General features: G+C 38.1%; 1 protein-coding gene across 1 annotated transcript in view; it reads left to right on the top strand.

Moving 5' to 3' along the window:
- The window catches only part of pth2rb (parathyroid hormone 2 receptor b), a 113,815-nt gene that overhangs the window by 90,459 nt on the left and 8,343 nt on the right, over positions 1–15,013 (top strand). Inside the window, exons 11-13 of the mRNA XM_007257083.4 lie at positions 7,412–7,506; positions 13,035–13,173; positions 14,411–14,452. Of these exons, the coding sequence (XP_007257145.3) occupies positions 7,412–7,506; positions 13,035–13,173; positions 14,411–14,452 (276 nt within the window). The remainder of the gene's footprint in view (positions 1–7,411; positions 7,507–13,034; positions 13,174–14,410; positions 14,453–15,013) is intronic.

Below are 15,013 nucleotides of genomic sequence, written 5' to 3'. Positions count from 1 at the left end.
GCCATGGCAATAAGAAATCTGCCGCCGTGTATTGCCGCGTTTTTCTGCTACCTATTTTTCACACTGATTGAAGAAAGTAAATTCGGCAAGTTCTAATCTGGTGCCTGGAGACCAGCATGAGCAGCTCCTTCATTGAATGTCAGAAAAATTAAACGCTCCGTATGTCAGGGAAAAGTCAGCTAATTTCATTCCATAATCCTGAAAAAAAAGCTTTCTGAAAATGAGAGGCATCAGTGCGGTCACTTTTCTTCACAGGAAAGTAATTGTTTTCTGTGTCGATGCTGCTGTGCAAGACCAGGAGGCTAATAAGGCTGCATCATGGGCAGGAGAAACTTTCTGTGGAAATGGAAAGTGTTTCATGAAAAATACGTCAAATCATTATGTTCTGGGTTTGTTTTTTGTTTTTTTGAGTTTTTTTTTGCTCGATGCACAAATCAGTTGGATACTCTGAGAACAAGATTGCAGTGTGTGAAAGGCAAGGGATAATTACACACTGATAATAATACTCAGAGTAAAATCAGATCATTTGTATAAGGAGTTTCCTGCACAGTAATGGGGAAAAAAACACATTTAGGGCCCTATTTTACCGATCTATAGGCAAGCCGCCAACCGTGCAGCTTGATTTAGGGCACGTCAGTGTGTCTTCGCTATCGTAAGGACAGGAAAAGTATCCTGGGTGTAATAAATCAGCGTGTCACTTGCCATTCCCATTAAGAGCAGGTGAGCTCTGACTTTGGCAGATTGGTATTTTAACAGTGCAGCACTTCTGCACTTCTCAGCAGAGAAAACTGACCAGTGGCTACAGGAACAGCTATATTTAATTTTAGATTCTGTTTATTGTTGATGTAAAGGTACAACTTATTGGAGGAATTGACCAAATATTAGATGTGCCAAACGTACAGTACCACTCAAAAGTTTGGACAAACCTGTTCATTCAGTATTTTTCTTAAAGGGATAGTTCGGTATTTTTGACATGAGTCTGTATGGCATCATCATAACCAGTGTCGTGCATCCACACTGACTTACCCCCCACAGCGTCCTGTGAGCCGAGTTCTTGTCCAGTTTAGGTCAAAGCGAAAGTAGTCCGGCATGTTTGCTGGGGTCAGGAAAATAACTCCTTTTTCTTCCCAAAGCAGTACGTGTTCAAAAGAGTGATTTATTTACATCACAAAAAACTAACCCTGCAAAAGTCACGCCTCGTAAATCACTTGGGTCCTACTTTCTCTCATTTCGTATCAGTGCGCGTCATTCTGACAGCGAGCTGCGCACGCGTCAACAAGTGAGAAGTAAACAAAGCGACCCAAACACGTAGGCTAGCTGTCAGGTTGCAGCGCTGCGCGCATTGATATGGAACGAGAGAAAGTAGGACCCAAGCGATTTACGAGGCGTGACTTTTGCAGGGTTAGTTTTTTGTGATGTAAATAAATCACTCTTTTGAACACGTACTGCTTTGGGAAGAAAAAGGAGTTATTTTCCTGACCCCAGCAAACATGCCGGACTACTTTCGCTTTGACCTAAACTGGACAAGAACTCGGCTCACAGGACGCTGTGGGGGGTAAGTCAGTGTGGATGCACGACACTGGTTATGATGATGCCATACAGACTCATGTCAAAAATACCGAACTATCCCTTTAATGTATTACTTTATTTAATGTATTTTTTGCATTTTAGATTAATATTAAAGAAATAAAAACAATTAAGGAACACATGTGGAATTACGTAGTAAACAGTAAAAAAGGGTTAACCCTGCAAAATCCCCTGATCTAAACCTGATTAATTGATATGGTTATTTGAGGTGATTTGGGATGAGCTGGAGCTTCACAGCGTGAAGGAAAAGCAGCAACTATTCTTCAGCACCTCCAGGAACTCCTCACCTTCAAGATGCTGAGAAAACTATTCCTGTTGACTCAAACTCATTCAGCCACTGAGAATAAAATACCACGAGTGTGCAGATCTGTCCTCAAAGATAAATGTGCTACTAAGAAGAATCTAAATGATAAAACCTTTTGTTTTTACAATAACTTCATATGTGTTCCTGTATAGCTTTAATATAGTTTTCAATATTAAATTTAAAATGTAAAAAATCATATAAAGAAAGAAAAAAACATTGAATAAGAAGAGGAGTGTCCAAACTATATATTTTTTTACATCCTTCTATGTCAAATTTTGACCCAATGTCAAATTCAGAACCCTGAAAAAGAACTATTTAATGAAATCATTAATTGTCTAGTGTTGCCATGACATTCATATTTATTAGCAGAAGAAGAGCAAAAGTGGATAGAGAGCAGAGATAAAGAAAGAGAGGAAATTGCTAAGGGCTGTGGAGTTTCTTGCCCTGTTTACAATAATGGATATTATTATTTTTAAGTGGATGAATTGTATTGCAGAAAAGAGTAATTCAGGGAGAATAAGGCTATTAAACATTATATAATAAAAGAATGCTGATTCCTATTCAATCAGGCCCAAATCTAATCATGTCCTCCCTACTCTGAATTGTATGAGACCCAAAATTCTATATTTATTGCATCAATTCTAATCAGAAGTAAATATCTGTGTCAAGGTGTGCTTTGTCATGTCTTTCTGTTTTCTACCCTTACATTCCCAAGAGATAAGTTTAATATAAAAAACACTTAATTATAAACCTTAATTCCAAACCTTTACTTGTACTGTATGTAGACAGAATGATGAAACTTTGAGAACAGTTGCCGCCTCTCTGTTTCAGTGCATAGTTACATTTCCGAAAAGGTGGGCATCAAGATACACTGTAGACTACAGGCACATATCTACATGTAGGCCGGTACTCTACAGTGCATTTAGGGCATGTCAGTATGTCTTTGCTATCGTAACGACGGGAAAAATACACCTTGAACGCTTGTACTAATCCTCATAATTAATCATGGATGTTTTTTGGGGGGTGTAATGTGAAATAAACCAATCAGTGTTTCACTTGATATTCCAAAGTGAGAGCCAGGTGCACTCTCTGACATTGTGGGTTGGTATTTTAACAGTGCAGTGCTTCTGTGCTTCTTAGCAGAGGAAACTGACCTGTGTGTTTACAGTGTGAAGTTGTGTGAGCAGGTCATTTACAGGAACAACAATTTTATTTTATCTTTTTTCTGTTGATGAAAAAGTAAAAGTTGGGTTTGTGCACTGCTGCATGTCCTTGTGTGTGTTTGCGTAATGAGCAGAGGTTTACATGCTTTGAGTGTGCAAAACACAATTGCGTTGCCAAGATAGCAATGCACATCAGACGTTTTGCCTGTTGTTAGGGTTCAAATCAGTCAGTGGTGCACCTGTGTTTTCTGCTGACAAGAAAGCAATACACCAGTGAAATAAACCAAAGAGTGGCGAATTGCTATTTTAACAGCGCAGCGCTTCTGCACTTCTTAGCAGAGAAAACTGACTTGCATGTTCACACTTTGAAGGTGTGTGAGCAGGTCATATACAGGAACAGCAATGTTATTATATCTTGTATTCTGTTTATTGTTGATGTAAAAGTTGGGTTTGTGCACTGCTGCATGTCCTTATGTGTGAGTGTAATGAGCAGAGGTTTACATGCTTTCAGTGTGCACAACTGCATTGCCAAGTTAGCCATGAACTGTTGCATTGCCGTTGACTGTTGTTGTTTTCTGCTGCCAAGATAGCAATACACCAAAGAAATTAACCAATTAGAGTGTCACTTGCCATTCCCTCTAAGAGCCAGGTGTGCTCTGACTTTGGCAGATTGCTATTTTGAGGGCACAGCGCTTCTGTGCTTCTCAGCAAAAGGATACTAACCTGCTCAAGCAGCTCATTTACAGGAACAGTTGTGTTATTTTATCTTGTATTCTGTTTATTGTTGATGTTAAAGTCAACTGAGAAAAGCAGTGACAGCAACATGGCAGGGCTGTGATGGGTGCTAATAAAACAAGCAAGGTGTCAGCTGCATCAAATAACTCCGTATAAATTACTCTGTGTAATTTCATGCTTACATGCTGACACTGAAGCAGCAGTGCAATACAATACTGTCCATTATCACAATCCCTTAATATTATGAATATTATTATTCAGCAGTCCCATTTGAGCTGGTTATTCATTTCCAGTAGCATTCAGAAGCTGATTATGTGTAAAAGGGTGCATTTGTGGCAGCACTCATTTCTGGGTACGACTGGTTTGCAATAATTGCGCAAGGCTGATTGACTGATTGAGAGGACAGGGTATGTTTATCTGTGCGTGGCGGACAAGCGCACACTAACGCGGAACATTATCCAGATAATTATTGCCTTTGTGAAACACAACACCCCCGCCAGGATTGGATGAGAGTGAGATAGAGAGAGAAAGAGAGAGAGAGAGAAAGACCGCCTCTCTGAGCCAAACTAAAAACTGTAATTATGTAAAAGCGTGTGAACTCCAACTGTTTGTCAGGGAAAACAAAAGCAAATAGATTGATCCACATTGATGACTAGCGGTCACTTAAGGTTGGGTACACAGGTTGTAGTCTGACACCTGGCCAAGTGCATTAGAATAATGCATGAATAATAATAAAAAGGTCACATGGTCAGAAATTGCATCAGCTGTATTAAAACTAAAACAAAATAGAGCTGCAAGCGGCAATTAAGGGTCCAAGCACAATTTAAGCTTCTATTTAGGTTTTATTCTGTTTAGATCTTACACACTGCAAAAGGCGCATGGCGGTGTTCATTGCTGGCTTACCCCCCACCAACAGTCTATTTCAACGCCTTGCGTCTGTGTCATTTAAATTGCAACAGTGCTTGTGGATATACAGCTCTGGAAAATTTAGGAGACCACTTCAGTTTCTGAATCAGTTTTTCTAAATTTTGTTATTTATAGGTTTATGTTTGAGTAAAATTAACATTTTTTTTTTATTCTATAAAGTACAGACAACATTTCTCCCAAATTCCAAATAAAAATATTATCATTTCGAGCATTTGTTTGCCAAAAAATAAGAAAAAGCTGAAATAACAAAAAAGATGCAGAGCTTTCAGACCTCAAATAATGCAAAGTAAACAAGTTCAGAAATCAATATTTGGTGGAATAACACCGGTTTTTAATCATAGATTTATGCATCTTGGCATGTTCTCCTCCACCAGTCTTACACACTGCTTTTAGATAACTTTATGCCTTTACTCCTGGTGCAAAAATTCAAGCAGTTCAGTTTGATGGCTTATGATCATCCATCTTTCTCTTGATTATATTCCAGAGGTTTTCAATTTGGTAAAACCACATTTTTAAGTGGTCTCTAAATATTTCCAGATCTGTATGTATGCTAATGGTCATGATGGTCGGAAAGTGAGGTTTGTTCAGGTTAATTTCTGGTGTATTTCTATCTTAGAGCAGAAAACACAGGTGCGCCACTGACTGATTAAAACTCTGATAACAGTCAACCCTCTGACGTTCATGGCTATCATTATAAACACACAAGAACATGCAGCAGTGTGCAAAATCAACCTTTACAGCAACAGTAAATATAATACTAAATATTACTAAATGTTTTGAGCTGCACAAGGTGTAATTTACCCGTCGTTATGATAGCAAAGACACACTGACTCACCCTAAATAGGCCCCTATATGTCGAAAGTATGCTGTAGACTACATGTAGCCTACATTCTTTATAAAGTAGGCACCTCTTGCTTAGATGACAGTTGCTTAGATGTCAGCTTTATGAGCTAAACATCTGCACGGCAAAAAAACTAATTCTTAGCAAGTAAATATATATATATATATATTTTAAGGCAATAAATCTTATTTTCTTCTGTGATAAGACTTTTTTTATTATTTTGTTATAATAATATTTTAATTAGTCTCACTTAGAATTTTTACCTTGTTTTAAGTAAATTGAATTAAAAATAAGCACAATAAGTCAGCAATGAAGTTATTCTGAAAAATCTGTGACTTTTGCTTGGTTTAAGTCTTGGTTAAGGCTTTATTTACTTTACTCATTTTGAGACTCTTTTCAAAAAAATATTACTAAGAAAAATTTACTGTCCCCATTGGCAGATTTTTTTTTATTCTTTTGCTTAAAGTAAGCATATCGGTCTTAATTTACATATATTTTGTCTAGTTTTTGCCAAATAACTTTTTGCAGTTTAAAATGGCTTTCAGGAAACAGCTGTGCTGAACTTGTCAAGAGTTAATTATTTATATTTCTTGCCTCTTAATGTGTTTGAGAGTATCAGTTTTTGAAGAGGTAGAGTTGGTATACAGTAATTAGCTGTATTTGAGTAATGTTCTGATCCATATTATGGCAAAAAATACTCAACTAAGTAAAAAACAGAAAAAACTTTAAGAAATGAAGGTCAGTCAATCTGTAAAAAATAAAGAACTTTGAAAGTATCCTCAAGTGCAGTCGCAAAGACCATCAAGTAGTATAATGAAACTGGCTCTTGTCTCTTCATTCGCTTTGTAAGCTGGCCCACTGGGTCATCCAGCAATAAGAAAAGTTTTAGAACAGCTCAGCCAGGCTAAGCTCAGTCTATGGTGAGCTATTTTATCACTTAAATTGGAATTCCCATCTGAACAAAAGTCCTGTTTGGGATTACTCTGTGTACAGGCCGGGTTCTGACTAACGAAGGTTGATGGCAGGGCTGATAAAAGGGAGCAGGGCAATGCTCAGCAAAGCAAACCAACTCAGAGCTTTCACTGACTCGATAGTGAGCAGAGCATAAACAGCAACCTCTAAACATCTATAGATATACTGATGCAGATATTCAGGGTTTGATTAGTTCTGTTACTAGAGTTGACTGTTGTTCTATCCCTTAGGTGAAATGAAAGTTTTGACTGGTTTTACCAATGAGTTCATCTGTCTGTTGTCTCATCATGTTAAAATGAAGGTTTTGATCGATTCCTTCAAGTTTAAATATCTGTTGTTCTATTCTCAGCCAAAAATTAAGAATTTATTTGCCCCACCATTCAGTTTGCTTGTGTCTGTTGTCCCACTTAAAGTCCGGTGTAAACTTGACTTTTCGTGTAGTAAAACATGATAAAGTGTACTAACCTTTGTTGAATAGCCCACCTCCATTCTCCTGCAGTTTTCTGAGATCCAGTAATTTCATTCCGTTTGTCCAAACACGCTTTAGAATGGATAATATGGGGCATATTTTTGCCCCATGCAGATTAATCAGTTTTTACACTGTTATCCAGGCACAAAGTAGCTCCGCACCTCATTGGTAGAATCCGGAGAGCCCTGACATTTAAAACGAGGCATTCCTAACTTTAAAAGTGCACAAGAAGGTTGTAAACAGTTTCTAACATTGAGCTTTTACTATCTGTTGTTCCACCCCCACCAGAAATTAAGGTTTATAGCTTTTACCATTAAGTTTGATTGTCTGTTGTCACACCATCATGTACTTGATTTTTTCGATGCAGAAAGTGTGAACAAAAGTTTAAATTCTTAATATTCTTTTCTTTCCAGCTCAACTTCATTTTGTTTGTTAACATCGTCCGAGTTCTGGCAACAAAGATCCGCGAGACTAACGCAGGAAGATACGACACACGGAAGCAGTACAGGTAAATATGAACATTATATTAATTTCTTAATACTGTACATGTTTTTTTCTGAAGAAATAGTCTTAATTAAGAGAGTTTTCACACTTATAGTTGCTTTGATTTGCTCTGAGTCAGTTAAGAAGTTTGAAGTGTTTTTTCATTGGTTTGGTTTGGTTTCAAACAGGGCAAAACATTCAAGCTAACCAAAATGAGCCACAACAAATCATGTGAGAATTCTGTCTAAACATATTGGTCAGACCTGTGTGGAACAGGAGCATGAACATAAATACAGGACAAAAGTTCTGTCTTCTGGCCTAGTCCATATTTCTGCAGTGCAGTTTAAATTTGATCAACTCGTGTTAGCCTGTAAAAACCATATGCTGTTTGTAGTTACAGTTCTGTCACAGTAACAGGTTGCACTTGTTGTGGAACTACTTTTTGGAAGTAGGTGCATTCTGTATTAAAGCATTTTCATTATGAATTTCTTGAGGTTCTTTTGTAAAAAAAAAACTGTTGTATAAAAGCAATAGAACACTGGAGGTTGTGTGGTTTTGCAATTTTTTTATTTGCTTATTTTGTTTCCAAAATTATTCTATTGCTTAATTAAAACCCAGAAATCAGTATTTCAGAAAATGTAAATATTATATAAGACCAATTGGTACTTTCTGCAGTGTGGGCAGTGTGCCAAGTCCTGCTGGAAAATAAAATCCGCATCTCCATAAAAGTTGTCAGCAGAGGGAAGCATGAAGTGCTGTAAGATTTTCTAGGAAAAAACTGCACTGACTTCGGACTTGATAAAACACAGTGGATCAACACCAGCAGATGACATGTCTCTCCAAACCATCACTGACTGTGGAAACTTCACACTAGACCTCAAGCAGCTTGAAGGAAAGGTACACAGTAAATTTGCCAGTGTTAAATCAACACTGTTAGTATTAAATCAACATTTAGAGTGTTGATTTAACACTGGAAAATTTACTGTGTACCTTTTTTAGTTTAATGAGCTCAGTTGTTTATACACATATTTATTTGCACTTATTATTAATCAGTGCAGTAATCCACATAATTCCAGTGTGTTCACTCACTTTTTCTCGCAGCTGTATTTGTAGTACTGTACTTTAAAGAAACAAACAACAAACAAAGCATGCCTCTCATTTTAAGGGACAGAGAGCGTGCCGTGAGGGCACATCCTGTGCTGTGAGAGATAAAACAGAACACGTATTCATTATAAATTGAACAGTGCTGTGTGGTGACAGCGGTACAACACTGTTCATTTACTGAGGAAGAATAAATTGAATGTAATAATGCTAGCTGTTTCTTTGTTAGGCTGCTTATTTTGTTAATGGTAATGTTCATTTCATACAGAGGCTCATTTTAATCTGCCCTGCCTTTCTCAACTACTGTTGCTGTTGCTTTTGTACGTAGGCAGCTTTTGTGGGAACAGAGCGAGATATACAAAGAAGATGAGAGAAGCAATAGAAAGATATGCACAAAAATGAGAGAAGGAGGGGAGAGAGATGCCCAAGGAAAATGAAAGAAGTAGGTGGGAGAGAGAGAGAAACATAAGAAAATAGGACAAAAGTGAACAAATCAGCTTCACTTGTTCAAGACATCGATTTCAAGAGATGTTTTGGCAGCCCTGCTCATTTTTTAAGATTTTCCTTTATAAATCTTAATGGTTGTTCGGATCAACTATTTCAGTTAAATATATCATATATCAGATGAACACAGTGATATTTGAGAAGTGAAATAAAGTCTATAGGATTTAAAGAAAGTGTGCAATAATTATTTTTAAAAAATTAGGCAGGTGCATAAATTTGGTTGGTGTTTTTGCTTAATGTTACTTACTTGTCATATTTGTATATTGTAATAGATTATAGATAAGAGTAGAGAATAAAGGGTACTATAGGATAATATCAATAATAAATGTTTACTGCAAGCACTAACATTTTTTTATTATTATTACCACATGTGGTGGAGATGCTTTAGGCTTGATATGCAATTTATAAAAAAAAAAAAACATATTCCATCACTTGACTCTAAGTTTCCCAGTTTGGTTTTATCCACCTCCTACTACTTAAAAATATTATTAATATTTTTATATTATTAATATTGAATATAGGTCTTTTTGTAATTTTTGCCTGTTTCCATTTTTATGCACATTTTCAGAATTTGCTAAAACTTGGTGAATAGAAACTCTGCTATATAAAGTAAAGAGTAAAAAAGTGTCAGAGATAAGACGAGTGCACTCTATTAGTAAGCAGTACTGGACCGCTGTGGGCCTCAGTTCTGCGGACTTTGATAAAAAAATTCCTCTCATTTTTGAACTGTTCCATATCTTATTACACATTGGGGACGAATAGCTTCAACTTTAGACCCCTGGAGCTGCAGGCCCTCTTACAGTCAGACAAGTAGTCTGCCCTCATTACCCTGCTATTACTCTTAAAGAATCCTTTAAAAAGACTGAATGTACTTGTAAGTGGAACTTTCCCAAACTCAGAGCGACAGTGCAGCTGTGGGATTTAGCTAAACTGCCTGCGTGTCTTTAGTCCTTAAAATATCTTCTTTTACTTTAGAATAACTGTGGGTGGAATAGAAGCTTATACCGAGTGTCAAAGCTTTTGTTATATCTTAATATTAATTTTATACTTAGTCTTAACCTGTCTCTGTATCACACTGAAACAGTGGGTGGCCAGCATAGGCTGTAAGTGCTCATGTTATTTTTATTATCTTTAGCTTTACAGGTAAATTACACAAATGAAACCAGGTGACAAGGCAATACCAATATTATACTTGGCCCTTGTGTTGGCACAAGGGGCTTGGGCTGATTCCCATATTATACTTTGCAACCAGAGTATTGGCAGAAGGGGCTCGGGCTAATTCCCATATTATACTCAGCAACCGGGGTGTTGGCACAAGTGGTGCTGGCCATTTTTCATATTATAATCAGCAACCAGGATATTGGTAAAAGCGGCTCGGGCTCATTCACATAACTTACACGGCAGCCAGAGTGTTGGCATAAGGGTCACGTGCCAGTTCCCATACTATATTCGGCAACCAGAGAGTTGACACATGTGGCTCAGGCTGATTCCCATATTATACTCGGCAAACAGGGTGTTGGCATTGGCAGAAAACTGCCCAGATGTGAGCTGAGCATTTGGGCCAGAATCAGACCAAGTCTCTTAGCAAAAGGGCCAGAATTGGACCAAGTGTTTTTGCTATCTGGGTGCATAAATGAATTCCACCTCTTCTCTTAACACTCTGTATCCAGCTGATGAAGGGCTGATGGGTTGAATCAGGTGTGTGTAATCAGGCAGAACACTGAGCGCCGCTGTGCTGTGATCCGGAATGAACCCTGTTTGACAGCCCTGCATTAGGGATCTTATACCATGCTTTGTTTTAATGGTCTTATTGAGGGCTTACTTCTGTCACATGCTTATATTCTATTCAAAGAGAAAGTTTTTTCTTATTAAATACAAAATCTATACTTAAAAGTTTTGAAGTTTAGGATCAGACCAGGATGGATGAATACACCCTTAGTTTAGAGTTTCTGCTGCACATGCTCATCTGCAAAAAAAATGTTTCACCCAGAGGGAATTAACCAACAGGAATATAACTTGAAGGGTAGGTTTGACACTGTGCGACATGCAGATTATTCAAGTTTCACGCTCAGTCGTGCATGTGACGTAAACAAGAACAGGCGTCGTCACTGACTGACTGATAAAGAAGTCCCGTTGTGCATGCTTTCTATTTTGACTTGTGCTGTCTTATTGGACGCATCATTTACAAGGGAAGTACGCCTCAAGTAATTGAAAGCTTTTGAGAGGGGTCAGATTGTAGGGCTTCTGCTGTGGGTGGCAATGGATAAAAGAGGCATGCACCAGCAACATAAGTGATCTGCAGACCTACGTTATAAACATGGAAAGGGAGAACTTATGCATTATTCGATATGAACAGAGTTATACTTTGAGACATACTTTGAGTAGTGATGCCCTGCATGAGTCATCCTGTTAGTGCCAGCACCATTGGCAGGCGGCTGCACAATGCTGGGCTGCTACAAGCACACAGACCATTGCAATGTCTAGACAGTGTTGATGTCCATTCAGCATGGTTAGTGGTTAGCTAGCTGGCAAGGTTACCTTTTAGCCTAGCACCTGCTTACTTCAGCTTCCCCGCTAGGAATGCAATGGCATAAGAGAAAACTGAATCATTTATACCGAAATTGGATTCATTAATTCATTTTAACTCATATTACAGAGTTTCCTGTAAAGATAGCACTTTTTAGGCAGCTGAATTGTGTAGCTTTTTGTGCAACTGCAACTTCAAAAACATTTCAGTGTATCTGCATCCTTTATAAATTGAGTTTCTGGCATGTTTTGCTGTCAAAGGCTATTTGCTTTAATGAGCACGCATGTCTAATGATGACCATTGACTATGTGTGTGTGTGTGTGTGTGTACCAACCCACACACACTTAATGGTAAGATTACCCTATGCTACTCCACAGACTCTGACCTCATTAAAGGTGTAATTGAATTGCTAATGGATTCCATTACAGCAGCCCAGATGAGTTGGTGAGGGTAAGGAATGGTAAGCTGATGGAATTGGGCTTGCCGGTGTGTTGGATTAAAGCACTTGAAAGCACATATTCCCAGCTCACAGAAGAGGGTCACTAAATCCAGCTCTTGTGGTTAATTCGTCTGAGAGGGTTCCTGTCCTTGGGGCTCAATCATCGTTCTCGCTCTCTTTCATTACTCAAGTGATTCTACACTACAACCAGACAACCCTGAATGGTCTAACTGAAGCAAAGTCAAACTTTCCTCAGATAAAATGCCTGCTTTTAATTTATTTTACAACTAGTTACCTTAATAGACTTCAATTAAAGTTTGTTTCGGTAACACACAGTACTGCATGAGGACAAGAGCTGTATTGAAGTGTGTGTGAAGTTCAAGAAAACCATTCGGAGGCTGAGAAATAAGAATAGCTCCGTCGTGCATGTAATGTGAAAAAAATGGGTGTCAGCGCTGTACCTGACTGACTTTTATAAAGTAGTCCTGATGCGCATGTTTGAATTTGAAACAGCAATTGAAACAGTTTAAAAGGGGTCGTATTGTAGGCCTAGTGGTAAGCCAGGACTCAAGCATGATGTGGGTGGCAGTGGATGAAAGAGGCACACACCAGCAACATGGAGGGTCTGCAAACCTATGCTATCCATGGAATGGGAGTACATATGTATTTCCCAACATGCACTCAAGAGCCACAATTGCAGACATGCCAGCACCATTGGCAGACGGCCACATGATGTTGGACTGCATGCATGCAGACCATTACTATGACTGCCCTTAACACTAAAAATTACCCAAGATGGCAAAGGTGTCGTGCTAGATGTGGCAGATATGGGTGATCTGACCCCTTAAATTGAAGTTTGTTTCGGTAACACACAATACAGAAAAGAGCTGTATTAAAGTGTGTGAAGGTCAAGAAAACCATTAAAAGGCTTAAAGACAAGAATAGCTTATCTCTCCATCTCTCTCTTTTTCTCTCTAAACAGGAAGCTGGCCAAGTCCACACTGGTGTTGGTTCTGGTGTTTGGAGTGCACTACATTGTGTTTGTGGGAATGCCACACACCTTCACTGGCCTGGGCTGGGAAATGCGCATGTATTGTGAGCTCTTCTTCAACTCGTTTCAGGTAAAAACACATGTAATCTTATTTAATCAGCTGAGCCATTTGGTTGTAAAGTTAAGAGTTGTGTGTCATCCTCACTATCCATGTCCAACAGTGGTGGATAAATAGACATACCCCAGATAAAATATTACTCCATTAAAGTAGTAAAGTACAAGTGCTCCCTTTGGAACTGTGCTTGATTAAAAGTAAAAACATATTTGCCTTTAAAGGTACCTAAGTTTTTTGTTCGCTTAATCAGTTAAATTAATTTTAACCGAAAAGACTCACTGTCACTCTACTTTTATTTATTTTTTTTTACACTGTGCAGCTTGATTTAGGGTTGTGCGGCTTGAAACGTACAAAAGACATGTACTAATTCTCTTAATTAATCATGTGTGTGTTTTGCCTGTAACGTGAGATAAACCACTTAGTGTATCATTTGCAATTCCCTTTAAGAGCCAGTTGCGCTCTGGCTTTGGCGGATTGCTATTTTAACAGCGCGGCGATTCTGTGATTCTCAGCAGAAGGAACTGACCTGCTCATTCATGCTGTAAAGGATCGTAAGCAGGTCATTTACAGGAACAGTTATGTTCTTTTATTTTGTATTCTGTTTATTGGTGATTATTGTTGATGTAAATTTTGGGTTTGTGCACTGCTGCGTGCCCTAAATCCAGCTGCACGATACGCAATTGACAGGTGCGCTATAGATCGCTGAAATAAGGGGCTCTAGTGTTGTGGGAATAGTGCTAGTGATAGTGGGAGATCATATAAATGGAGATTGGATAATTGGCCTTCCATGTAGAAAAAAATAAAGAAATAAACTATTTAAAAAAGAACTCAGTATAAACAATAATACTTCAGCTCATATTCTGCATATCTCAGTTTACCTGGTTACAAATTGATTTGCTTGTGTGATAAACTAACATTTTCACACATTTCAACAAATATGATTTTAGAAACAGTAGGTATACAGTAAAGGTATAGGGATCTATAATAAGCACACAGTTGATGTGTGTAAATAAGTGATGTTCAGTGGGAGAGTCTTCACTAATGTGCAGAAATGCATGTGCACACACACTGTCACGTCCCCCTGCATCCACTTTGTCTTTGCATTAGCTCAATCTGGGAAAGGTCATGGCCTGTTTTCTGTATGTATGAGTGCATGATGAGTGAGTGGTGTGAGGGTGTGTGTGTGTGTGTGAGTCATGAAAGAGCTTCTTTGCTGCAGTGCCACTCACCAGCTCTTTTTGCTCTCTCTCAGGGCTTTTTCGTGTCCATCATCTACTGCTTCTGCAATGGTGAGGTGAGTAAGGTCAGCCTTCAGCTCTGTGTGTGTGTTTATTTACAAAGCTGACTCAATTGGTTTGTCGCAGGTTTTTTCTCACCATAATGTTCTGTCAAAAGCATTATTTTCACTTGAGTGGTAGTGACAGTCATCCTACCTGATGACACTGTGGATAAGAGAGATGGGCGACACAGTAAAAAAGCAGCATCATGATACAAAAGGGTTTCATTAGGCACAATAGATTATCAAAAACACTTTAATATCAGATAAATATAGCCTGAGTAAATATATAAAACACTGTTTAAATTATACTTTATTAGTATTTATTAAGGGAAAAAAATCCCAAACCAATCTAGCCCTTTGTGAAAAAGTGTTTGCCTCATTTAATCATTATGAAAAAAAAAATCCGGAAATCAAAATGTATGACTTTTTAATAATTTATTTGTGTTACTGAGTCAAATAAGTATTTAAACACCTGCCAATCAGCAGAAATTCTTGCCCTCAAAGACCTCCCAGTTTGCCTCGAAAAAAAGTACACCTTCACTCCACTTATTATTCTAAATTAGAATTTAGAATAAC

This window comes from Astyanax mexicanus, chromosome 23 (genome assembly GCF_023375975.1).
Source record: "Astyanax mexicanus isolate ESR-SI-001 chromosome 23, AstMex3_surface, whole genome shotgun sequence".
NCBI lineage: Eukaryota > Metazoa > Chordata > Actinopteri > Characiformes > Acestrorhamphidae > Astyanax > Astyanax mexicanus.
The sequence above is the reverse complement of the archived record's forward strand: the minus strand, read 5'-3'. Positions and strand labels throughout refer to the sequence as shown.